The sequence below is a fragment of the Coenobita brevimanus genome, chromosome 114 (assembly GCF_032717465.1).
Source record: "Coenobita brevimanus isolate Jiangsu-jjx chromosome 114, ASM3271746v2, whole genome shotgun sequence".
NCBI classification, from domain to species: Eukaryota; Metazoa; Arthropoda; class Malacostraca; order Decapoda; family Coenobitidae; genus Coenobita; species Coenobita brevimanus.
Window position 1 is genome coordinate 1,099,162 of NC_137067.1, and position 27,505 is coordinate 1,126,666.

Here is a 27,505-nt window from a genome sequence, read left to right on the forward strand (position 1 = left end):
TTAAAAGCAGTTCAATTCTTTGCTTTTGTTTCTATCTATCTATCTATCTATCAATCTATCTGCGTCTTTCTATCTATCTGTGTCCCTATCTATTGTTCGATGCCTTAATCCTGAAAGGGGTGGCCACAAGCGAATTGCCTCCGTGTGTGTGTGTGTGTGTGTGTGTGTGTGTGTGTGTGTGTGTGTGTGTGTGTGTGTGTGTGTGTGTGTCTGTGTGTGTGTGTGTGTGTGTGTGTGTAAGTTAGGAGGTATGTGTACAATTTGTTGTGTGTGTGTTTTGGGAGAAAATAATTTAGTGTGTGTGTGTGTGTGTGTGTGTGTGTGTGTGTGTGTGTGTGTGTGTGTGTGTGTGTGTGTGTGTGTGTGTGTGTGTGTGTGTGTGTGTGTGTGTGTGTGTGTGTGAGTGCAATTAAGAGAATTTCCGATAGGCCGGTCGAGGGTAATTACACCTAATATTTACCTGCTAATTAGCCAGGCATGGGTATTGAATATTATGATTAGAGGCAAGCTGAATACTCTCTCTCTCTCTCTCTCATTCACCAACAATTCTCAGGTGCATTAAAATGTCATTCACCTGGGCAGCGGTTGATTACTAGATCCCCCCCCTTTCACTCTCTCTCTCTCTCTCTCTCTCTCTCTCTCTCTCTCTCTCTCTCTCCCTCCCTCCCTCTCTCTCTCCCTCTGTCTCTCTCTCAGAAACAAGAACCCAACAGTAGGAGCCCACAATGTTATCCATACCAAGAAAAAAAATAAAATAAAAGGAAGAGCCAAATTCAAGATCCGTTCATTTTGCGATGCCTGGACACACACAGCATTTAGAAGACAGGAGGTCATAGGCAGAGGGAAATACAGGCAAAGGAAAGGGGAAATACAGGTAGAGGAAAGGGGAAATACAGAGGAAAACAGTTCTAATTGGCGCTTAAAGGACTGGAGGTCATAAGCAGAGGGAAATACTGACGAGGAAGACAATTGCAAAGTTGACCTGTTGCATACATGAAGGACTGGGAGTATTGGTTAACTTCTGCATTAGAATGTTGGACGAAAAATGGGGTGAGATGGTAAAGAAATAAGTCTATCAATCTATCTACCTATGTATCTATCTACCTATCTATCTATCTACACCCACATGCCTTGATCCTGGGGGGGGGACAACCACAAACCGCCCCCACGTTCCTCCGGCCTTCGTCAACAGCCCACCCTCCCCCCAACGCACACCAGCCTCACTCATTTACCTTTCCACCATAACTCTTCATATCATCCTCGTTCTTCCCCTCCAACCCTCCATCCCAGTCCTCCAGCTCATTCTCAGTCTCCCTCTCCCCCTCACTCACACAGCCTACCTCTCCACGCTATCCTTCCATCTCATCCTCGGCCTCTCCTTCCCCTCCACCTCACTCAAATATATCTCCAACCCATTCCCTCCATCTCATCCTCGGCCTCCCCTCCTCCTCCAACCCTCCACCTCACACATACACCTCTCCACGCCATCCCTCCATCTCATCCTCCCCCTCCCCTCTCTCCCCCTCCACTTCACTAACATTCACTATTCTCTCCAACGAAACACACATCCCTCACTCATGCACCTCTTCACGCCATCCCTCCATCTCATCCTCAGCCTCCCCCTCCTCCTCCAACCCTCCACCTCACTCATACACCTCTCCACACCATCCCACCAACTCATCCTCGGTGTCCCCCTCCCCCTCCCACCCTCCGCCTCACCCACGCACGCAATTTCAGTATTTCCGGAATGCCAGATGATGATAATTCCGGTTATTATTTACAAGTTAATGAACCAAGCGTGTTTCAGGAATTCCACGTCTGTCTGAATGTGATTATACTCCTTTCACCTTAACCTGGCCCAGATTTTCGTCCTTTTGCAGCTTATTTCACTCCTTTCACCTCAACTTGGCCCAGATTTTCGTCCTTTTGCAGCTTATTTCACGTAGCTCAGTGGCAGAAAAAGACAATACTACGCTCTACATCCATTCCATAGCACTTCTTCGTGACTAGCATTATATTCTACGACTTACATACTACAACTTAGCACCGACGACGGTGAGATGGCATTTTTGGGCCAAGTTAGAGTAAAATGAGTATGTCAAAAGGCTGTCAAAATATTTCGGTTCCCCACACCCGCAGACTGAGCCGTGCCCCCCCACACAAGACTTGGAGAGGGCAACATATGTGCCACCCCATAATCATCATATTAAGAATAGTAATAATAATAATAATAATAATAATAATAATAATGATGATGATGATGATGGCAACGATACTACTACTACTACTATTACTGCTACTATTATTATTACTACTACTACAGCAACGACGACAACGATACTACTACAGCTATTACTACTACTACTACTACTATTACTACTACTACTACTACTACTACTATTACTACTACTACTACTATTACTAATACTACTACTACTACTATTACTACTACTACTACTACTACAGCTATTACTACTACTACTACTACTATTACTACTACTACTAACTAACCAACTAACAAACCAGCAATAATAATAATAATAATAATAATAATAATAATAATAATAATAACAATAATAACTTTTATAAAACGCAGGAGACAATTTGCACTCAGGTGGAATATTCAAAAGGCAGTGTAATTACGGTCATTAAAAAATACTTCACAGGTAATTAGCCTAATCTACCCGAAGTAATGACCAATGATTATCAGAAAAAGTGGAATTGTAATGATGCAAACGTTTTATTGTGTTGATGAGTGGTAACATTGGTGAACATGCGTACTGGTTCGTAGCTTCTAAGACAGACAGACAGACACAGACACAGACACAAAGACACACACACACACACACACACACACACACACACACAGTTACACTCCTCTATGCATCGTGTAGGAAAGAATTTTTACTCTCTCTCTCTAAAAGCAACTCTCTCTCTCTCTCTCTCTCTCTCTCTCTCAGGTGGGGTGGGGCGACGTGGACTAAGGCAGGGCAAAGCAGGTCACCCAGGACACCCAGGTCACCACAGCAACCGGGGTCACGTGTCACGCTGGGCATCAGATAACATGAACAGGTGAGTGCCAATTACCAATCTAATTAGTGTACAGGTGGTTATGACGCTCAGGTACCTTCTTAACTAGTGTACAGGTGGCTTAATATAGTGGACAGGTAGCTTAATTTAGTGTACAGGTGGTTAAGACGCTCAGGAAGAATGATTTTGTGTGTGTGTGTGTGTGTGTGTGTGTGTGTGTGTGTGTGTGTGTGTGTGTGTGTGTGTGTGTGTGTGTGTGTGTGTTTTGATGATGGGTCTGTGGTGGACGTGGAGATGGTGAAGAGATGAAGTTTTTCTCTCTCTCTCTCTCTCTCTCTCTCACACACACACACACACACACACACACACACACACACACACACACACACACACATTTTCTTCCTTTCTCACAGGCACTCTAACTCTCACTTTCTTTTGTCATCTTCACTCTTCCACACCTTCACCTTCCCCTCACACTAACTCGACCCTCACCACTTCAGCTTAACTCTCTGAAACTTGGGTCGTAAGCCTGAAGCCTGGAAAACTACGCACATTACTCCCACAAGACACACACACACACACACACACACACACACACACACACACACACACACACACACACACACACACACAAATTTAAGGATTTGTATGATAAAAATGGTTTAATGCACGAGACAGTACGAGCTTGATTCATTCCTGTAAAGATACAATTAGGTAAGGTAAGCACACACACACACACACACACACACACACACACACACACACACACACACACACACGATGGAAGACGATGAAAGTGACAGAGATAGGCGAGGGAGAGGGAGGATGAGTGAAGATGAAACATACTGAGATGGATCGTAACAGCGAGGATGAGGAAGGAAAATGAGAGACGGATGGCGATGAAGAGAAAGTGTGGGAGATGAACGATGAAAATGACATGAGGGAAGGTGAGGAGGGCTGAAACAGGGCGACAAAGATGACACAGAGGACGATGAAAGTGAAAACCGTGATGAATGAGAATGATAGTGAGAATGTATAATGAATATGGTACGTAATACAATAAGACTCAGAATTTCGAGAGAAGATAAAGATGACAATAAAGAAAGAAGGAGAAATGAAGAGAGAGAGAGACTAAGAAGAGTGAACTCCTTTCCTCTGCTTCCCCTTCCCCTCTACCCCATCTCCCCCTCTTCTCCACTACCTCCCTTTTCCTTAATTCTCCTCTACCCACCCCTCCATTACTCTCCTCTCCTCTCTACCTCCTTCCTCCCTTCTCTACCTCATTCTTACTCCTCTCCTGTACCTCCATCCTCCCTTCTCTCCTCTCCTTCTTCTTCCCCTACTCCTCCTTTGCCATAAATATTCTTCGTCTGCTGACTACGAAGAACCCGCGAAATTAGAGACTAGCTCCTCGGTCTCTCTCCTTTTTCAAAATATTATCCTGACTTCTGACTATGTGGAATTAGAAACACATTGACTGGCTTGCTACCCGGCTCCTCTCTCCTCTCCCCTACAGCTCTCTTCCTTCCTCCCCCTCTCCCCTCCTCTCATCTACGTCTCCCCATCCCCTTCCTCCTCCCCTCATCTCCCTCCTTCACTACTGACAACGAAGAATGAGAAAAACACTGCCTGGCTTACTATCTGTCTCCTCTCTCGTCTCCTCATCTTCCCTCTCCCCTACAGCTCTCTACCTTCCTCCCCCTCTCCCCTCCTCTCATCTACGTCTCCCCACCTCCTTCCTCCCCTTCTCCTCTCCCTCCTTCACTGCTGACAACGAAAAATTACACAAACAATGGATGCCTTTCTGCTTGGCTCCCCTCCAAATTCTCTCCCAATTACTACTACTCAGAAAAGGATATTTGAGGATGTTCTACTAGGCTGCCCATATACACCCGCGCTCGCAAAGTTAGAGCGGGGTTATGGTTTGCTCGACGTGTGTGTGTGTGTGTGTGTGTGTGTGTGTGTGTGTGTGTGTGCGTGTGTGTGTGTGTGTGTGTGTGTGTGTGTGTGTGTGTGTGTGTGTGTGTAAACAAAATACCGCCACATAACTATTTTTATCCTACTCAAAGCAAATTTGGTGGAGGGGATGAGGGGCAGCAAAGGCCTGACCTAATTTTTTAACAACAGGTCAAAGGTCAAAGTAACCGGGCTAGGCCAAATTTCGATCTCGCAAGGTTAACTTAAGCAGGTTTTAACCGATTTAGACCAAACTTGGTGGAACAGATGAGAATAAGTCAAGAACGAAATGATTTCAATAGAAACCAATCAATTATTTAAAGTTCAAAGATCACACGGCATGGTCAAATTTCCACATGTGTGTCTGTGTGAACGAAATAATTATGTTTTGATATAATTTTGACAAAACTTTGTGGAAGGGTTGAGGATCAGCCAAGGAGTTGACTTTTTTTTTTTTAAATAAATAAGGAGTCAAAGGTAAAGGTCATATGGCAAGGACACCATTAAGAGAGTTTATCTGATCTAAATGAAACTGTGGAAATGTTCAGGGTAAGGCAAGGATGAAAGGGTCTGATTCTGTCATGTCATACAAAGGTCAAGAACAAGTGGAAAGGTCAAAAGTAAAGGTCACAGCACAATCCTGACTCAGTTTTAATCCAACTTGAACTAAACTTTCGTTGCTTTGTTTCATCATTCCGTTTTTGAAGGCTCCAACATCCTCGCACGTGTTGGCCTCGGTCAGCTAATGGTGGCTCTCCATCCTGTTTGATCTATGGCAGCCTCCCTGTTCAGTTCCTTAACCCAGAAGCCACACTTAATGACCTCGTCCAACGTCTTTTTCGGTCTAACCCTCACAACCCCACCCCCAGTATTAACGCTTCTCACTTTCTGCACTCAATGATCATCCCCCATCCTCTCCACATGCTCAAACCATCTCTCCTCATCACAAAACGCCAATACACTCCAGTCTCATCCTACCTCTCAACTCTTTCATCATAAACCCAGCTCCCCCAGGCCTTGCACGCAGGGACGCACTGCACATCCACCTAATCATTGTCATTTCTGTACGTCTGAGCCTGCGAATATCCTCTTCCTTTACTGCCCGGGTCTCACTACCATACAGTATTACATTCCTAACACATGCTGCATACAAAGATCCCTTAACATGTTGGGAGAGCCCTCTCAATGTCAGGAGAAGCAACAGCTCCCTGAACTTCCTCCAACCACTTCTCACCCTAACCACAGAGCTAGCTCCAGCCCCATCTCCAATACATGACATGTCTCCTAAATAACAAAACTCTTCCACACACGCAGGAGAATAACCAGCAAGTTCAATCCTTTCATGCCTGACAACCTCCACCTGCTCTCCCTGACACACCGCACACATGAAATCAGCATTACCTCGCAGTCTGCCTCTAATATCACTACATCTCTTATGCACACACTTATCACAAATTTTGCACGAGATGGAATTACTTCCCATGCCCTTGTGGCAAACTGTACACCATCTATTTATCTATCTATCTATCTATAACCAGACGCCCTGATCTCGTAACTTTGCTATCTCCAAGAAACAATGCAAACACGCAACGAATGGTGCATTGTGTGATATTAAGTGGAGAGATAATATTCTTGTGTGTGACAGACTGAAACTTGTGGCCTGGATATCATGTCTGGTAAGGCTGCTGCCCCTAATGGAAAGTGCAGTGCTACTGATGGTACCAAGAGCAACCCTAAATGGGGAAGGTTTTTTGAGATTTTAGGTTGCATGGCCCTTCACCCCCATCATATCCCCACCCACGTTAAATTGACATCAATATATGAGAATTTGATAAGTGATAAGTTTCCATTTGACATAACACCATCGCATGTCAAGTCACGACTGTATTCAAGTTAACTCGTTCAATGTCGGCCCAGTTGTGTTTCTGAGGAAGTATGCACCACAACTAAGGCTGTACTCAATAAAATATGCCATTAAGTAACCATATAACCAACCTATACGTGTTCCCTACATGTCAACAAGAGGGATAGTGGAGGGTTAGTGCCCCTCTTGGTAGAGTCAAACAGCCACCCCTTATGGGACTGTGGTGTGTGGCTGTAGACAGACTGACAGAAAATTCCCTGGCTGTGCTCAATAACATCTGCCAATAAAATTCTCCTGTCACTGCAGAGAACAAGCACTGGCATTTTTATAGTAGCTGCCTTACAGTTATCCCACCACCACCAATGTCCCAATTGCATTCCTGACACCACAGAGGCTGGAACAGTAACATATTATCAGTGTCTGGTAACGTAATCTGATGATGCCACACCTACTCACTTATGTAGCCTTACAAACACTGGTACTCCCAAACAAAGACTAATTTGCTTACTCACTGTTGTATACGGTACTCTGCATGTACATCTACCAATGAAATTACACTATGCAAAACATGATTTTTTTTCAGTATCACTTACTTCTTTATCAATTCATTCATTTTTTGTGCACTGGGAGGCTCCAAGGGCAGGTAATTATGCACAGGTTAATGCCAGACTAACTTATTAAACTTGACAGTGAGTCACTGCAGCATGAGAGTGTTAACAATCCACTAAAGAGGACCTGAACCTCATCAAAATTATCCTTAAAACCTGGTACAGGGCAGTGTCATACTAAGACTACATGTGTTTCTGTGCACAATGACAGGTACAGTACCTATAATGATTAACTAACTCTATTCCTGTGTTCACCACCACAGGTATGACCATATGGGAGGGTATGAGGGTGACCAGCATGACACCTGGCCATACTTCCAGCACCAGGACAACATCACAATCACCGCCCAACTCGGATCCACTGCTGAATTGGACTGTCGCGTCAACAGGCTCAGGGACAAGACGGTGGGTCCCATCATACTAATGTATTTCTTTCAATGAATCCTCTCAGGGTTTCCATAAGCATTTTATCCATAAGAATTGTTTCACTCTTCAGAGTCTGCCATTTATAACTAAAAAAAATACATATGAAGTATACAGCATTCACAGGCACCATGCTTTCTTGCCCATGGCAGGGAAGCACAATAATGGTGTGTACAGAGGAGGGTGGGCAGGACCATGTAAGGAGAATGGAGGGGGTGGGAGAGGTTACCAAATGTTTATTTGGAGAGGTAAATAAAACTGACAAGTATCTCACAGAACTGCCTGTCTCTCAAATGCTGAGAGGGTTCTAATAAGACACCTTGTTTATTTTGTTCCTGCTGCTGTAAAATTATTTTCTTTAGTTCTGGAATAACCCCTTCACTCTAAAATGTCTTTCCTGCACTAAAACTGTTGGCTGTCAGTTAGTAAACAGCAGCTTCAGTACTTCTGGGCCCAAGCACATGGTGCTGGATTCCTCCCTCCCACAGCAAAAACAAAAACTACAGTAAAAGGCCTTTAATCCGAATGGCAGTGGACCGAGAATCATTTGGATTATCAGATTTTTTAAATTTTTAGGTGGTACCCCTAAGACACTTAATTTCATGTTTAAACTGAAATTTTACCAAATGGATCACTTTTCATTCATTCATAATATAATATGGCACATTTTACCATTAGTTTACACATTACACAAATTTTTTTACTTAATAATGTATTACTGAACACATGAACTGTAATTGGTAAATAAAGAGACGTTATGGGTTGTTTAACTCATCAGTAATGCGTAGTGTTGAAAACAGCAGTTGTAGGCAGGTAAATCCAATCAGAGAGTGTAAGTCCAGCGTTAATAATAACATAAACGTATTGTACAAGCACAAAAAATATGTATTACTGTGGAAAATTCCTTAAACCTACGGTACATATCCAATAGGTTCCGAGGCAATTCACCGTCAAAATATAGACGATTCCCCGTCATTCTATAAATATACATATTATCGATTAATTGATACTTTAATAACTCAATTTTCAGGGGGATCTATCAAAGTCTATGTTCATTCAATGGCTTAGGATTTGGATATCATTTATAAGTTGCACTTTTAGATAATAGTTTATTTATTTCTACCTCGCTGTAGTTGACTTTGAATTATACTCTAGCATCACCCATAGCTGTCTTCATTAATTTCCATTGGTACTACAACATCCTGGGTATATTATAAAACGACTTTGAAGGGGTACAAGTATTCAAAAACTAGTGCACTTGCTAAATAAACTGGTATGTAAATAAATGACAGGGAATCATCCTGACAGTGAATTGTCTTGTTATTGTTGTGATTGCGAATTGTCCTGAAACCATCCAAAAGTGGTCAAGTGTTTACGAGGAGTTGCCAATCCATGCACTACCTGATCCATGACCACACCACTCGGCACTTCGGCGCATATGGCGCCCAGTTTGAATTTTTTAATGTTGATTTTCTTTTTACTTTTGGCTCAGCCTTCTTTAAAAATTCGGATTATTGGGATTTTCGGATTATCGGTGTTCAGATTAATGGACTTTCGCTGTATATTCATTATTATCATTACTTAGTACACAAGGTTCCCAAGGGGCCCCCCTTTCAATGAAACTGATGTGTGTAGAGAAAAATCTACCTTTAATTATACTGTATTTCTTTTTAATGAAATAATTTATCTTCCATTTTATTTAACTACATAATATTTAATCCAAGATGTTTAGCAAACTTCAGCCCAACGTGATCATGTGATGCATGTGCATGATTATTTTGATAGTATCTGATAAGCTAAGCCTTGTGATGAAACATAATTGCAACAAAGATTTACTTCATTCATCATCATCATTATCTCTGATGCCTTGCTCTCCCTCGGGAACACTTGGACATGGGATGACTGTGACAGAAACACCTCCAAGCTACCTTATCCTCACATTTAAACATTTCTCTTCCTCTTCCCACTCTTTTTTCAATGTACTGTTCCATTCTTTTTTCTCCACACCACATAAGGTACCCCTCTAACAACACTGCCTTCTATATCGCTTTCACACTGTTTATTTGGCACCTGATCTATGTTCATTCTTTGACAATGTTGATACCATCTCAACGTATTCCATTATATCTACCCAACAATTCCAAACCTCACTCCAATTTCTTTTTTCTTCATTCCCCTATGCCCATAAATTCCACTATTTCTTATGCCCCCCATCCTCCTCGTGCTTGTAGTTGTTCTAGGTTATTTCAACAGTTTGCAACCTAGGCAGCTCTCTGCTATCCAATGCTCATGTTCTTTTAATCTCCACGCTAACTGTACTTTTTTATACTGCACAACACTGTCATATCGTACCGTTTATAATGGCTCCAACATACTTTCATGTGTCAGACTTTGTCATCTAATGGCAGCTCTCTTTGCTGCTCAATCTCTGCCAGCCTTCCTATTCAATGTTCAATCTCTGGGAGCCTCCCTATTCAGTCCCTTAGCCCACAGCTCACACTCTATGACACATCACAATACTATAAGGAACCTGAAACCAATAAATTATATACGAGGGCAAAGATGCATACCTGGATGCTTCAAAACTAATTGCCAATACATTTGATTTGTGACCTAAATGTGCATTAGCACATGGGTTAACTTTTGATGGTTCAATTTGTACAGCTCATTAGTTCCAAAATAATGAGATAAGAGTGGTTACAAAGAGTGACGTAGTACTGACAAATATTTTTTCTGAGAGGGAACAATCTTGCGGGTTTCTGCCCTTTGGACCCTTCTTCCAAGCATTAAATAAATAATAATAATAATAATAATATATAACTATATGAGTAGATGAACTGAATGAATGCACGTGGCAGTGAGGGCCATCATAGTAAGCACAGGTCATAACAAACGGTTATAAAGCTAAGTGTGGGGCTGTCATGGGAAGCCATCCTGACTAGAATTCTCACGCATTGGATTATCTTCATTTCCAAAATACTGAAAGGGCCTTACATCACTTTTTCACAATACCAGTACACAAACTTTGTACAGTACTACTTTATGACTTGAAAATACACTCTACATTATACTGTATCATATATCTTTAGGGGTTATACTGCCTTATACACAACACACACATATACCATTACCGGTACCTTTGCTTTCAAACACCATAACTTTAATACCAGAAATGATCTTCAATTTCTCCCCTCTAAACAAAATTACCAAATTCATTTAGCTACTAATTTCTGATACTGCTTCTAACTTCCTGCCAAAAAAACAGAAACAGCAGCATATATATTGGCGGGTTATTATTCCAGGCCAATTTTAGCAAGTACTGGTGGCTGCCCTGTTATGTTGGGCTGTATATTGTCTTTAAAACTCTCAGGCTCCTATGACTCACTCTCAGCTGCATAAAATCATATGGCATTAGTTTAAATAAAATACTACATTTATCCCATACATGAATGAGTTAACCCCTACATGCTGGGATTAGTAGACTGTATGGTATCTACTGTATGTTCTGGTTTTTGCAACTGTGCCTGACTGATGCCTTATTCAAACAAGTCTGGTGAGATCTCTGGCTTCTGCAACCGATCCAGCCTCAGGCATAATTGTGCAAAAGAATATCACTCCACATATCAGTCAGACAATCAAGAAAGTCCAACACATCATTCTGAAAAGCTTGTTGGGCTCCCAAGATTGCACTGCTAGATTCCCAAAGCTCACTGCTCACCATCTCATTACTTGTCATTCTGAAGAGTACAAGCACCAGTATTGATATTCACATCTGCAAACTTACATGATTCCTTTGGCCTTGGAGAGTTAAACTACATTTTGCTGTAATCACTCAACCCCACTAACTTCCATCCCAAACCATAAACAGAACTACTGAGGACTGGATGAGGGCAAAATAGCCCAGGAGCTTGCCAATCAAACCAATGAGTGTTTTTATAATGAAAATGGAAACAAATATGAGCCAGATGGGGGAAGTGTGGAAAGTGAAGATGCTGTTGGTAATGGGAGGGAATGTCCTGCTAACATAGACATTGGTGATGGTGGGGGTACTTGATTAGTGCCTCCAGACCAGAGAGGGTGATGTGAACGCTCTACTGTGATTGTGCTGATGATACTAATATTTCTTCCTCTACGCATTAAGGTAAAGTACAAAAATACTGATGGTGAAAAGTACGAAGTCCACAAGTAAGGTACCATACTGCAGTGTTTTGAAATTACGATAAGCCACATTAATAAAAGTGACAGTAAAAACGAACAAACACAAGATAATGAGAGAAAAAAAGACATGTCTCTTAAAGAACTTGGTGATACCGGTACCTTTGTAATTAGTTATGCGATTGTAAAAGTAGGCTACAGTGTGAACGTAATAATAAATACTATGCTAAGTCATGTGAATGCATACCCGGTACAGATCATATAGCCTATTTGAGTGGTGAAAAAAATATTCTGAAACAAAAACTGAACCAATACCAGTCTATTTTAAAGACCAAAGCAAGGCAAAAAAGGATTCAAACAAGAACAAAAACAAGGGAAAAAAAAATGCCTGGACTGACTGATTCCTACATATTTACTAACAGGAGTTTGCCAGTGCCATCTTTTTAAGTTTGCTCTTGAATCACCCGTCACAGTGGAAAAAAAAACAATCTTAGAATAACCTCCCAACATACCACCCTGTTACAGCTAGAATGTGAACCTTCACGAACAGCTACTGTACATATCATCTCTAAGTTTCTACAGTAGCTTGTGTCTGCAATGCCCCCCTCTACTCCTTCAACCCAAATGCATACACTGTTCTCCAGTTTTCCTTGCTGTAAACATGATTTTATTTCTCTTAAGAGACCCCCACTGTAGTGAAGGGGTTAATTATGGTATGGTTATCTCAACCCTCCAGTTTGAAAAGTTTCTCCCAACTTAAATAAACTCATCTAAAGATAGAAAGAATAAGAGACACCATCCTCTGGCTGAAAAGGTTTAGCAAATAGCTACTGCTGATATCCCATACCCCCTGAATGAATGAATTTATAGAAAAATATAAGACTGACATTTAAGTACCATATTAATAGGCTGAACAATGTTGAAAACACATACTATACTCATTTTTTTTTATCAAGGCGAAGATGCACTTGACAGGTTGGTGATAATCGGTTGAATGCAACATCACTTCACAATCTGTTTACTTGTTAGCATTATTAACTGACACCATATATCTAAGGGGGTAATCCGGGTTAGCAAATGTTATTTGGACATCTTGCATTCAGACAATTTTCACCAACCTGTCAAGTGTATCTTCGCCTCAATAAAAAAAATTGAGTGTAGGCAACATCCTGGTTCATAATGTAATGATTGATCTTATACTGTACTTAACATTTATTGAAATGCATATGCTAATCATTCTTTGATCACTATGTGCCATAACATACACATTGTAGAGTCTTTATATTCAATTTAGTTAACCATGCATTTGATATGCTTGATTGCAGAGCCTTATGCAAAATGGGAAAATTTGGGAATGAAGAATCATCGTATTGTTTATAAAGGCTCCTACGTGCTTGCATGTCAACCTTGGTCACCTAGGCTACTGGTGACTCTCCACACTGCTCAGTCTCTGGTAGCTTCCCTACTCAGTCACTTATCCCTGAGGTCATACTCTATGACCTCGTTCCAGGTCTTTTTCAGTCTGCCTCTTGCAACCCTAACCCTGACATTCACACTTCTCACTTTCTTCACCCAACAGTCATCCTCCATCCTCTCCACACCCTCAAATCATTTCAGTCTATCCCTCCTCATCACAACACTCATATTCACAAGTAGCTACTGTACAGTATGTGAAAATTAGGTACTGATAGCTAATATACAGAATACAGTACCGTACCATTAAGTCAAAACAATGATGCACCAGTACCTTGTATTGGACATTTTTTTTCCCCCACTCAATTGGGCTAGTCATGAAGAAGTGCTATACCAAGCATGTGAAGTTATGGGCCAACTAAGTGTAAAATGGGTTCAGTTTTCATTTACTGTGCTAGAATATGCTATTTCACTCATTTATTTGCCATTATATGCTTGAAATTCCACTTCAGGGGAGGACCACCAGACTTACTGGATTATTGCCTTTATCACACTGGGATTCCCCCCAGCTGATCTGGATAGAGAGGGTCTACTGCATGTTCATTTTTTTTTAAATTATTATTTCTAGAGTTTTCACTGCTATGGTACTTCATATTATATTACCATTATGACAAGTATGCCAGGTTTAAGTCCAAAAATTGCCAAGGTTAGGTCTGCTGGATGACTGGGTTGGGTTCGAAGGGTGCGGCTTTCACAGTTACACTGGGCTAGTTAGGTATGGCAATTTTCTCAGCTCATAAACCTTCTGAATGACACCCAAGTTAAGTCTGACATATGCTATAGTTAGGCCCTAAAAGCTTTAAGGTTACATCCTAAATTGGGCCCAGAGGATGGCAAGGCTGGATTCTGCAGCTGCTAAAGTTTGATCTAAACATATAAAACTTAGCTAAAAATTTTCTGCTTTTTTTATTTTCAAAACTTAATTATCTACTTTAAAAGTTGGCAAAGATTATTTTATGCTTTCTTTTTCATGCACAAAAATTAACTAATATGATTTTTCCAAGGTGAATGTAGGGAAGAGTAAAGTGATGGCCTTTGAGAGAGGTGAAGTCAGTGAATGTACAGCGAGGTTGGATGGTGAGGAATTGGAAAATGTGAGTACGTTTAAGTATTTGGGTAGTGTGATGAGTAAGGATGGAGGTTTGGAGGGTGAAGTGCTTGAAAGGGTACAGCAGGGAAGAAAGGTTGCTGGTTCCTTAAAAGCAGTGATAAGAAACAGGGAAGTGAGCATGGAAGTAAAAAAGTTACTACATGACAGTATTGTGATACCAACTCTAACGTACGGAAGTGAAGCTTGGACATTGTTGGAAGGACACAAGTCAAGAGTGAGAGCAGTGGAAATGAGTTATTTAAGAGGAGCCTGTGGAGTCACGTGGAGAGACAGGCTGACGAATGAGGATATAAAGGAGCGTTGTGGTGTGGATGTGGATGTGATAGGAAGCGTTGTGAGGAACACACTGAGGTGGTTTGGCCATGTGGAGAGGATGGAGGGTGAAAGATTGACGAAGAGAGTGTATGTGAGTGAGGTGGAGGGTGAAAGAGGGAGGGGGAGACCGAGGATGAGATGGAGGGATGGGGTGGAGAGGTATATGAGAGAGGGGGGTGTGAGTTGGGAGCAGGGCAGTGAAATGGCGGGGGACAGGGCGACTTGGAGGCGATTTGTTTGTGGCCACCCCAAACGGGATTGAGGCGTCTGGCAATAGATAGATAGATAGATATTTTTTCAGTTTCCTGCATGTCACGTACGGCATTCTGTGCAGATGTCTGGTGGTGTGATTGGTAGAGCTTTGGGCTGGAAAGAGCTGTGAATTACATGGCTACTACAGGTTGAGTCCTAGAGATAAAGGAGGTTTTCCTATCACGTAAAAGTCTACCCAGGGCAAAGGTCAGCCACTCACTCTTAAATGCTCTGGGCTTTGCCTACCTAGCCTCACGTCCCTATTCTCCGATGGGGGCAATCTGGTGTAGCATTATCGGTAGTTACATCTGTACTATTTTGCAATCACTAGCCCTCAAATTTCCCACTAACTCTAAGTCTCACCATCTCTGTGTGTGGTGAAGCTTGAAGGAGGTGAAAAAGGATGGATAAAACTTGAGTCAAACTGCAGGAGAGCTCCCATTAACAAGTTATGATAATTTTATGACAGGTATTACTGAGTCTTTCATAAATGTAAATTCATTTATGGCATCAGGATTGTGCAGAAACATGTTACTCAAGGAGATCCTGTGGAAATAATTATGTTACAAAAGATTGTATAATTCATTCATGATACCCAAATTATACGAAAATGTTACTTTAGTGCACATATGCATTTGTCGACGTTGCCGATGGTGTCCTACACACTCGGACCTCATTCATCCCCAAATACTGTAGATCAGGCTAGTTAGGTTTGGTTAAATTAAGTTGGGTTTGGTTGAATTAGGTTGGATTATGTTGTGTTACTAGGTCACATGAAGTTAGGTTAGTACAGATGAATGAATAGTAATAGACTGACTTTGGAGATGAGGCAACCAAAAATTCAACATGGCGGGTGGCTGCCTGCCATGGTTTGCATGGTGGTTTTACAGCTGATATCTTTGAAATTATCCCTTTCTGCTGCTCTTTACAGCTATCACAATGATAACTGTTATAGTTTATTGAGAAAAAATACAACTAAATTTAATGCATGGGAGCTCTCCTGGAGTTTCACCAGAATCTGACACACAGTTAACTGAAAAAGGATGGAAAACACTTGCTTCATAGTTAATAAAAAAAGAAAACGATGGAAAACAATTGCCTCATAGTTAATAAAAAAAAACATGATGGAAAACACTTGCCTCATAGTTAATAAAAAAAGAAAATGATGGAGAACACTTGCCTCATAGTTAATAATAAAAAAAAAAAAAAAAAAAGGATGGAAAACACTTGCCTCATAGTTAATAATAATAAAAAAATAAAATAAAATGGGGAACACCTGTCACATAGTTTTTAAAAATGGAAAACACGTCACATACTTATTGAACAAAAGGCTTGAAAACGCATGACCCACTGCTGATAAAAGAAAAAGCTGGAAAACACTCTCCACATACTGGTAAGTAATTTTAAAAAGATGGAAACACAAACGCCACAATTAAAAAAACGACGGAAAACACTGGTCAACTACGGTACTACATAAAAAAACAATAATGGAAAACACATCATATAATTAATTAAAACCACCCAAAAAACAGCACTGGGAGAAACTGAAAAGCATTGGAAAATAAAATACAGCAATGACCATAAAGGCAAACTGTGAAGATAATTGTAAACTCTTACTCCAAAATCCTATGCTGTCCAAAAATTTAAATATCAAATATCAAGCAGACTGCCACTGTAAAAGTCTGCAATTATTTCATACTAACTTTTATTAATTACTTGCATGTTTTTGGTGTTACTGAAAGACATTAAGGAAATACTGTAAAAATATTGCTACTAATTCTTCTGTGATGGTTATGTTGGCTTGTGTGTGGTTGGTCTTTTCAACTGGTTTTAGGATCAACAATTTTGTATTACCCTAAGTTTTCATTAAATCTGGTCCCATTAAATCTGGCTTGCTCATATATCTTCCAAGAACTTATGATGGTATCTCCCTAAACTATCTGATGTGTCGTTTTTCACTGCAATCTTGGTATTATGTGTTTGCAAGGTGAAAAAAGTGGTTATTACTCATTAGCATCCTTCAGTAACACCAAACTAATGCAAAAACAAACGTAAACAATTGCATATCCAAAGAATGACCGTCAACCTAACCTTTTAAACATTCATAAACAATAACACAACAGCCTTTAAAAATGGCCGCGATGACACGCATGCCCCCTACCAACCAAGAAGCACACTACACGGATTAAATGCCCAAATAATGATTCAAAACACTTCACAAGGTTACTTACCATACGACGGAGGTTGCCACGGTGTCGAGATGAGTCATGTGCTCAACTCGGGATAATTACGAACAGCCTGAGTTTCATCCATCCTTCGGAGTTGAACTGGCGGAGAAGCTGGTGTCCTTACAGGCCTGGCATAAGAATCACGGTAAAATCTATGGTCAGACACACAGATGTTCAATATCTCAGAGTTTCGTAAGTTATGAGTAGTCTGCAAGGCTGTGGGAAATCAACGCTAGGCACAATATTCACTTTTCTCCTCGCAGGGCACACACTTCACCTTCCTCTCCTTCGAAGAGTCCCTCCACCACGTGTGTTTGTTTTGATGCTACCAGCCAATGATCGTACTTCCCGCAAAATTATCGTACTTGCATTTCCATATCCAGTATTTACATAAGCAAATATTTCGAGATATTTAAACAAACAAAGAGATGTAAATAATAATGTGAGTATTACATCTTTTACTTACAAATTATAATGCAATACAAGGCAGAGTGACTGAATATTTCATATTAAACGTGTTTTATTGCATCACAACGTCAAACCTCAAATACACTGCTTTATTCTATCCCAAAAATGGCCGCTGAAAGACAGCGTATAAAAACTGAGTGAAATGCAATATGTTTCATTCATCAGTGAATATGGAACACTACATTCGTTTTACTCTAACTTGGTCTCAAACTGCCATCTCTCCACCTTGAATTGTGAGTTACCACTATAGATTTGCACTAGAATATGATGCTGGTCATAAAGAAGTGCTATGGAAAGGATGCAGAGAGATAAGGTTGTTTATTCTGCCACTGTGCTACGTGAAATAAGCTAGAAGAGAGCAAAGATTTGGCCTATATTAGAGTAAAATGGGTACAGTATATACTCGTATCTCAGTGTCATCATCGTTCTAATTATTTTCCGCTAAAATACAGTGGCTGGAAAGGATAGAGAAACGGGAACAGGAAGGGACAAAAGTAAGCTTCAGAAGAGGCATCAGTTCAAAGGTATCATATCTGGATGAGCCTGGGATTACTACTACTACTACTACTATTACTACTACATATTACTCGTCACTGCTTGTCTAGGATGTTACGTGGGAGCTATCATCAACTGGCTAACCTTCAAGTGTTTCGTCTATATAGTGCGCTTAATCTAACCTTACACACACCCTCAACACCTTTCACTTTGGTGGTTTATGCGTTGTCAGGTAGGAGGAAAAACTTAGCTATCGTTCTTTCACCTTTCGCCTACATCCCACACCTGGTATCTCATCTACACCTGTTCCCACACCCCACACCTGCCCACACACCTGATTTCCTACCATTCCTACACCTCCCACCCTTCTTACACCTACCACACATCCCTCACACACCCACCCACACACACACACACACACACACACACACACACACACACACACACACACACACACACACACACACACAAACCCCCCCCACACAGACACCTGTCAATCCTCCTCCCCTACATTCTCCCACGTTGTCACACATCCCTCTACACCTCCCACATCTACTCCAAACCTGCCTCCACTCCTACCTAACAACAATTGTCCTACCACACCTAACCTACCATAGCTACCTAACCACCCCTACCTAACCACACCTGCCTAACCACACGTATCTAACCACACCCACACCTGCCTGACTACACCTGCCTAACCACACCTTCCCTACAGGTGTCGTGGGTGAGACGTGAGGGAGGAGAAATTAAGCTACTCACCTGGGGACTTCACACCTACAGCATCGACCCCAGGTGAGTGAGTGTGTGTGTGTGTGTGTGTGTGTGTGTGTGTGTGTGTGTGTGTGTGTGTGTGTGTGTGTGTGTGTGTGTGTGTGTGTGTGTGTGTGTGTGTGTGTGTGTGTGTGTGTGTGAGAGAGAGAGAGAGAGAGAGAGAGAGAGAGAGAGAGAGAGAGAGAGAGAGAGAGAGAGAGAGAGAGAGAGAGAGAGAGAGAGAGAGAGAGCAGACAAGTATATTTCCTAATCCCGTGTTCTTCATTGTACTTCAGATTTTCACTCAACTTCGAACAACCAAACAACTGGAAGCTTCAAGTAAAATACACCCAGAGGCGAGACCAAGGCATCTATGAGTGTCAAATATCCACACATCCACCCCAAGTACTTCCTGTGTCACTCAATATCGTAGGTGAGTGTGATGAGGGTGGTGATGATGTTGGTGATGACTGGGAGAGGGGGAGAGAGAAGGTGATGGTGGTGGTGGTGATGACTGGGAAAGGCGAGAGGGAAGGTGGTGGTGGTGGTGGTGGTGGTGATGGTGGTTTGGTAATGTGATGAGGAAAAGGTAACAACATTGGTGAAGGTGGTGGTGATGACGGTGTAGTGTGGTGATTATGGTAGTTCAGGTGGTGGTGATGTGGTGTGGGGGTGGTAGTGATGTGGTGTAGTGGTAGCTGTGTAGTGTGATGATGGTAGTAGCGATGACGGCAGTGTAGTGTGGTGCTGATGGTAGTTATGATGACGGTATAGTGTGGTAATGGCGATGATGATGGTAGTGTGGTAACTGTGGTGGTAGTGTGGTAGTGAAGGAGAGGTAGAATGCTGAGTTTGATTTAAAGTTCCTTGGACACTAGGCAAACAGCTTGATAAACACAACTGTCAAAATTTTGCTGTGAATTGATTGACTTATAAATCTAACTTAAAAAACTGCATAAAAACACGCACAGGGAACGAACTGGGTTAAAACACACACACACACACACACACACACACACACACACACACACACACACACACACACACACGTTTATATAAGGTAATGCAGTGTGGAGCTGGGTGGATGGATGTGTAACTGCAGTGTGGAGGAACGGCGTGGACAGAAGGATGAGGAGACGGAGAAAAAAGGAGAGTAGAGCAGTGTGGAGTAAAATTAGTTGGTGTAGGTGGATGGGTGTGGAGGTGGCAGTGTGGAGGTGGCGGTGTGGAGGTGGGTGGTGGAGGCGCTGTTGGGTGGCGTGTATGAACCTCACTGCTTTAATCCCCGGATATAACATAGATTTATCGGGTCGCCACCAAGGGCCCACCGACATGCTCCCCCTCCGGCCTCTCGAGGGTAACTGGAGCTCTTAATGGAAAACAGTCATTGTTATACAGGCCCATCTAATCCTCTTCTACATTGGGAAGTTACGTGGCACCTCTTCGTAAGCGATTTATTTGGCACATTAGGCAATTTCACGAATACACTCACTTCAACTAGGCGTGAAATTGCCGTCTTTCTCACCTGGAAGCTGAGATGTAACAATAGATTAACACTACAATATGGTACTAATCACGAAGAAGTGCTATGGACAGGATGAAGAGCCGTAGTATTCTCTTATTCTGCCATTGAGATAAGTGTTGGTGGTAAGTGGTGGCGACCATCATCCACTCACTTGATGTAGTGCTGCCTACTTCTTCCTTCACCTTTATCATTATTTTTTCTGTCTGTCCTCCTCTCTTCCTGTTCCTCATATCTTTCCTGTCACTTTTTATTGTTCTTCTTTCCTTTACAGGTGGCTTTACATTGAGTGACAAGCCTAATGGTTTCCTGTAAGCCAGGAAACTATTTACAACGCTGGGTGGTAACCATATAACCAACCCAAACGTGTTCCCTACGTGTCAACAAGTGGGTTGGCGGAGGGTTAGTGCCCCTCCCCGTAAAACAAATAACTCAAAGACAAATGGCCACCCCTTACGGGATTATGGCTTCTGGCAATAGACAGATAGATAGACAGACAAATAGAAAAATAGATAGATAAATAGATACGCGTAATAAACTACAAAAATATAAGATGAAGGAAAAAGTGTGATATAATATAGAGAAAACGGAGTGTAGCAGGGTGTATTGAAGGGGAAACTGACTTATTATTTCTTGACATAATGGGGAGTAATCTGTGACCAATTTTGTGGTGATTATAATTACTGTGTGTGTGTGTGTGTGTGTGTGTGTGTGTGTGTGTGTGTGTGTGTGTGTGTGTGTGTGTGTGTGTGTGTGTGTGTGTGTGTGTGTGTGAGAGAGAGAGAGAGAGAGAGAGAGAGAGAACCCAGTTACGAAATAGGCCAAAGTCTTCCTGCCATCTCTCCCTTTCCCGCCTTCATTCCATTTCCTCCTACTTTCCTCCACTCCTTCCCTCCTCGTTTCCTCCTCTCTTTTATCTCTCCACTTTTTCCTCCCCAGTCTCCTTGGTTTCTAATTTAAAGCTATCTTTTAAGGCGCTTTCCTCCCCCTCACTTGGAAGCCCTCCAACTCTCTCTCTCTCTCACACACACACACACACACACACACACACACACACACACACACACACACACACACACTGACCTTACCTAACTCTCTCTCTCTCTCTCTCTCTCTCTCTCTCTCTCTCTCTCTCTCTCTCTCTCACACACACACACACACACACACACACACACACACTGACCTTACCTAACTCACTCTCTCTCTCTCTCTCTCTCTCTCTCTCTCTCTCTCTCTCTCTCTCTGTAGGTTCTGTTTAAGCATTTGTTACTGGAGAGGGAGGCCTTCACGTGGTGGCACTGACATAACCAGGTGGATCCACTGCCTGGTTATACACACGTCCCTCAACTCCCTCCCTATCCCCCGAAAGGACGATGGTGGACTACTGGCAAATTCAACCCAGAGTCAACTACTACTACTACTACTACTGCTACCAATAATAATAATAATAATAATAATAATAACGATAATAATAACAGCAACGACATCATCATCATCATCAACAACAACAACAACAACAACAACAACAACAACAACAATAATAATAATAATAATAATAATAATAACCCCCACACACTCACAAGAATTAAAATAAACCTTAATTAATCCTTGCATTATCAGACATCCCTAATTTGTCCAAAAAAAAGAAAAAAGAAAATCCCCCATAGGTGTCTAAAATAAAAAGGACCCCCCTAAAAAAAATCCCCTCGTCCCCCATCCAACAGAAAACGGGATAAGCAAATCATTCTAATTCATTCCGCTAATTACACTGATTACAACTTTTTTCGATTTTTGGGGCGATGGACATTTGGCGTATATTTTTCCAACAGCCGCGTGACTGGTGGTAATTACTGTGTGGGATGGCATGAGATTGAGGACTGGGATGGGAAATTGGGGGTTAATAGGTGTGTGTCCCTAACTGTGTCACTTACTCCCTCGCTCAGTCACTGTGTTTTTGAAGAGTGAAATCTGGCATGTCGCAACCGTAGAGTTTTATAAGCGTAACATTTTTCACTTGTATTTCTAGAGACAAGGTGGATACGGTTGGGGTGGGTGCGGCTATTTAATGTATCATATCACCACCACCATCACCACCATCTCTATAATTTTCTCTCCTTCTCTCCCCCACAGCGTCAGTGGTGGAGATAGCGGACGAGAGAGGGAGGGTAGTGATGGAGAAATTTTATGTAGACAGTACCATCCAAAAAATTTCCTTGTTTACCTTCCACTATCATTTTCACCTCCACGACCATCACTATCACCACCACCATTAACTCTCTCTCCCCCACAGCGCCAGTGGTGGAGGTGGTGGACGAGAGAGGGGCAGTAGTGATGGAGAAATTTTACAAGACAGCCAGCACTATCCAGCTCAAATGCACGATCAGTCAGATGCCTCAAGCCCAGACCTTCATCCTTTGGCGACACGGGGACCACATGCTAAATTATGACACCTCTAGGGGCGGCATCAGGTGGGTGTGGGTGTCTGGGTGTGGGCGTGGGAATGGGTGTGGGGATGTGGGAGTGTGGGAGGAAGTGTGTGTATGTGTGGGTGTGGAAGGGTGAGTGAGTGAGAGTGTGTATGTGTGGGCGTGGAAGAGTGTGGATGTGGAAGAGTGTGGGAGTGAGAGTGTGTATGTGTGGGTGTGGAAGGGTGTGGGAAGATTTGTTAGTGTGGGGGTGTGGGAGTAGGTGCGTGTAGGGATTTGAGTGTGGGTATGTGGGTAGGGGGGGAGAAGGAGTGGGTGTCTGGGTAGGGGAGTGTTGATCTATGAGTGGAAGTGTGGGCTGGGTGTGGGTGTGTGTGTGGGTATGGAAGGCACGTAAGGGTGTGGATGCTACGTGTGAATGTGCCTCTGTTTACCACTCACTCCCAACAAAAACACATCCACATCCACATCATCATCATCATAACCATCATCATCATCATCATCATCATAATCATCATCATCATCATCATAACCATCATCATCATCATCATCATCATCATCATCATTAACTCTCTTCCTCAGCTGGACAAAGGAACCTAAGGCGTGAAATATTCCAATTAAATTTTACAAACTGAATCTAAACGAGCAGAAAATTGGTTTGAAATCGAAGAATACATTGAGATAAATTTCACTGATATTTCTCTCTCTCTCTCTCTCTCTCTCTTGCAGCGTGAAGACAGACATGAGCAGTTCCGTCATAGTCTCCACACTCTTCATCGCCAACGCCACACCTGCGGATTCGGGCAATTACACCTGCTCACTGGGAGACGTTGCCACCGGAAGTGTAATAGTACACATCCTTAATGGTAGGTGCTCTCTCTCTCTCTCTCTCTCTTATCCACCCACCTACTCATTCACTTACTAACCCATCCACCTACTCACTCACCCATCCACCCATCCTCCCTCCTACCCACTCACTCACTACCTCATCCATCCACTCACTCACCTACCCACCCATCCTCCCTCCTACCCACTCACTTACTACCTCATCCACCCACTCCCCCACCCACCAACCCACCCACTCACTCACTCGCTCACTCTCTCACTCTCTTTTTCTCTCTCTGCCAGATGAACAACGAGCAGCAGTTCAGCATGGGTCAGGAACGAGCGATTTGTGCTGTTTCAGTCTGGTGCTGATGCTGCCTTCCCTCTCAGCACTAATAGCACTAAGATGATCCACTGTGCTAGGGTAGAGAGGCTGTGGTGTGGTGTGGTGTGGTAGTGTGGTGTGGTGGTGTGCTGTGGTGTGGTGTGGTGTGTTGGTGTGGTGTGGTAGTGTGGTGTGTTGGTGTGGTGTGGTAGTGTTGTGTGTTGGTGTGGTGTGTTGGTGTGGTGTGGTAGTGTGGTGTGTTGGTGTGGTGTGGTAGTGTTGTGTGTTGGTGTGGTGTGTTGGTGTGGTGTGGTAGTGTGGTGTGTTGGTGTGGTGTGGTAGTGTTGTGTGTTGGTGTGGTGTGTTGGTATGGTGTGTTGGTGTGGTGTGGTAGTGTGGTGTGTTGGTGTGGTGTGGTAGTGGGGTGTGTTGGTGTGGTGTGGTAGTGTGGTATAATGGTGTGGTGTGCTGCTGTGGTCTGGCAGCGTGTGACAGCGCGTTGTGGTGGTGTGATGTGGTATGGAAGTGTGGTGTGGCAGTGTAATGATGTGGTGTGATAGTGTAATGGTATGGTGTGGTATGGTGTGGTGTGGTGTGGTGTGATAGTGTAATGGTGTGGTGTGGTGTGGTGTGATAGTGTAATGGTGTGGTGTGGTGTGGTGTGATAGTGTAATGGTGTGGTGTGGTGTGGTGGTGTGGTGCTAATACGTAAGGTGGTATGGCCTGGTGGTGTAATGTGGCAGTGAACTAAGAAGACAGACTAACTCCACTCAACCACCAGGCTCCTTGAAGAAACTACTTGAAGGAAATACTCAAAGGAACGATGATTTTGGAGGGACAAGTCTCAAGTTTCATCCCTCTACATTTTTATATTGAAAAAAAAAAAGTGAATGGCGATAAACAGTGACTGGCAGTGAATCAAAATGTGAGTCAGTGAATAATAATAATAATAATAATAATAATAATAATAATAATAATAAAATACTGAAAGAGAAAAAAAAAATCGTAGAAAGTTATCCAAATAAAGCTTTCCGAATCCTTCCTAAACTGAAAAAAAGACTAAGAACACATTTGATAGCCGCACCCTCCCCAACGCATCCCAAAACGCGTCTCTATGTCCTTGGAAACTCGGCTCAGTTCCAAGACACAGCCAAGATGCACACCCCACGCACCTCAGACACACCCCAGACACGCTGTTATGGGTGCGGCAAAAATCGATGGAGGGGAAAGGGTGACGCTCATAAAACTCTACGGTTCCATCGTGCCAGATTTCACCCTTAAAAAAAAAAAAACAGTCAGTGAGCGAGTGAAGGACGTAGTTAGACACACACTGGACTTAAACGCCTCTATGGGTGTCAATAAAATAAATAAATAAATAAATGAATAAAGATCGTCTGAAATCGATCCTTCTAAGAGATAACAACGTAATGGAATGATAAAGACTTTTTGTAACTATAAAACTCCCTGAGAAGATTAAACTGTTGATTGAAAACAGAATAACATTGTATTAGTAACTAAGGGATTTGTATATTGAGATGTTGATGTATATATAGATTTGTATATATATATAATGTGTATTTTGTGTTCTTCCATGGTATATGTACGAAAAGGCAATACAATGAGTGAATGTGAGTTGAAATATTAAGCTGACTTGTTCTCTCTCTCTCTCTCTCTCTCTCTCTCTCTCTCTCTCTCTCTCTCTCTTTGTCTGAGGCTCACCTCATCATTTAGGTGGGAATTAGACTTGAGATGTTGATGATGATAACGATAATGATGATGATGATGCAGAGGTGAGTGATGATGATGATGATGATGATGATGTAGAAGTGAGTGATGGTGATGATGATAGTGATGATGATGATGTAGAAGGAGTGATGATGATGATGATGATGTAGAAGTGAGTGATGATGATGGTGATGATGATGATGTAGAAGTGAGTGATGATGATGATGATTTAGAAGTGAGTGATGATGATGATGATGGTGATGATGTCTAAACTCCAGTGTTAGTGTTGTTATTAGATAGTATACATTTCTATTCCTAGTGAGTGAGTGGGACCCGGACTGTTCCACGAGGGAGGGGTAGGGTGGGCGGAAGGGGTAAACGGGGCTTTGATAATGCTCATGTTTATATGTGAATTTTTATACCAACTTATGTAAATGTAAATCCTGTTATTTTTTTTTACAGATCTCCATTCTCTCTTCTTCCCTTGGGTTTTTATATAACGTATAGGAATTACTGTTTTTAATGTTAAGATGGAAAGATGTAATATATTATCTGCCATGTTGATTTTAATAATGAATACATACATATATACGTACACTGATACACACACACACACACACACACACACACACACACACACACACACCTAACCTAACTTTGTGTGTATGTATTTCTACGTGTTTGTTAAATATGACACACACACACACACACACACACACACACACACACACACACACACACACACACACACACACACACACCTAACCTAACTTTCTGTGTATGTACTTCTACGTGTTTGTTAAATACGACACACACACACACACACACACACACACACACACACACACACACACACACACACACACACACACACACACCAAACCTAACTTTCTGTGTATGTACTTCTACGTGTTTGTTAAATACGACACACACACACACACACACACACACACACACACACACATACCCCCCACCCACACCCACCCACACACACACACACACACACACACACACACACACACACACACACACACACCAAAAACCCTACCACCAAAAACAGACAAGTTACTCCTCAAACACCGTCTCAATCTGTACATAGAAAATGGAATACCGTCTCCTTTATATCCAACCAATGTACTTCCCTCTGTACTCCTGTTACTTTGAAATTACTTTGAACTTCTTTGCTGTATCGTAATGATGAGGGTGTGATGTTGTGATGTTTGCCGGCCCTTGGATGTGATGTCTTAGGTGTTAGGTGTCAGGGCCGGCTGGAGAGTGCCTTCAAGGGGAGACTTATGTAAACGTGGGGCAAATGTTTTACTAATAAAATTGATACTTTAAATAACATTGTGTTTTGACTTCCCTCTCTGTCTGTCTTTCTGTCTGTCTGTCTAACAAACACACACACACACACACACACACACACACACACACACACACACACACACACACACACACACACTTAACCCAACTCCCCCCTCTCTCCCTCAAACACACACACACACACACACACACACACACACACACACACACACACACACACACACACAC

At 42.3% G+C, this 27,505-nt stretch overlaps 2 protein-coding genes across 2 annotated transcripts in view; one reads left to right on the forward strand and one right to left on the reverse strand.

Moving 5' to 3' along the window:
- Positions 1-17,445, reverse strand: part of PIG-U (phosphatidylinositol glycan anchor biosynthesis class U) — a 91,387-nt gene extending 73,942 nt beyond the window's left edge. Inside the window, exon 1 of the mRNA XM_080286814.1 lies at positions 17,419-17,445. The gene's annotated coding sequence lies outside the window, so the exon portion shown is untranslated. The remainder of the gene's footprint in view (positions 1-17,418) is intronic.
- On the forward strand, positions 7,724-24,314 carry LOC145418408 (zwei Ig domain protein zig-8-like). Its single transcript, XM_080286813.1, has 6 exons — positions 7,724-7,863; positions 19,097-19,173; positions 19,428-19,564; positions 22,944-23,121; positions 23,809-23,945; positions 24,208-24,314. The coding sequence occupies exons 1-6, from the start codon at positions 7,732-7,734 to the stop codon at positions 24,312-24,314; spliced, it is 768 nt and encodes a 255-aa protein (XP_080142939.1). The 5' UTR covers positions 7,724-7,731.
- Positions 24,315-27,505: the final 3,191 nt, after the last annotated feature.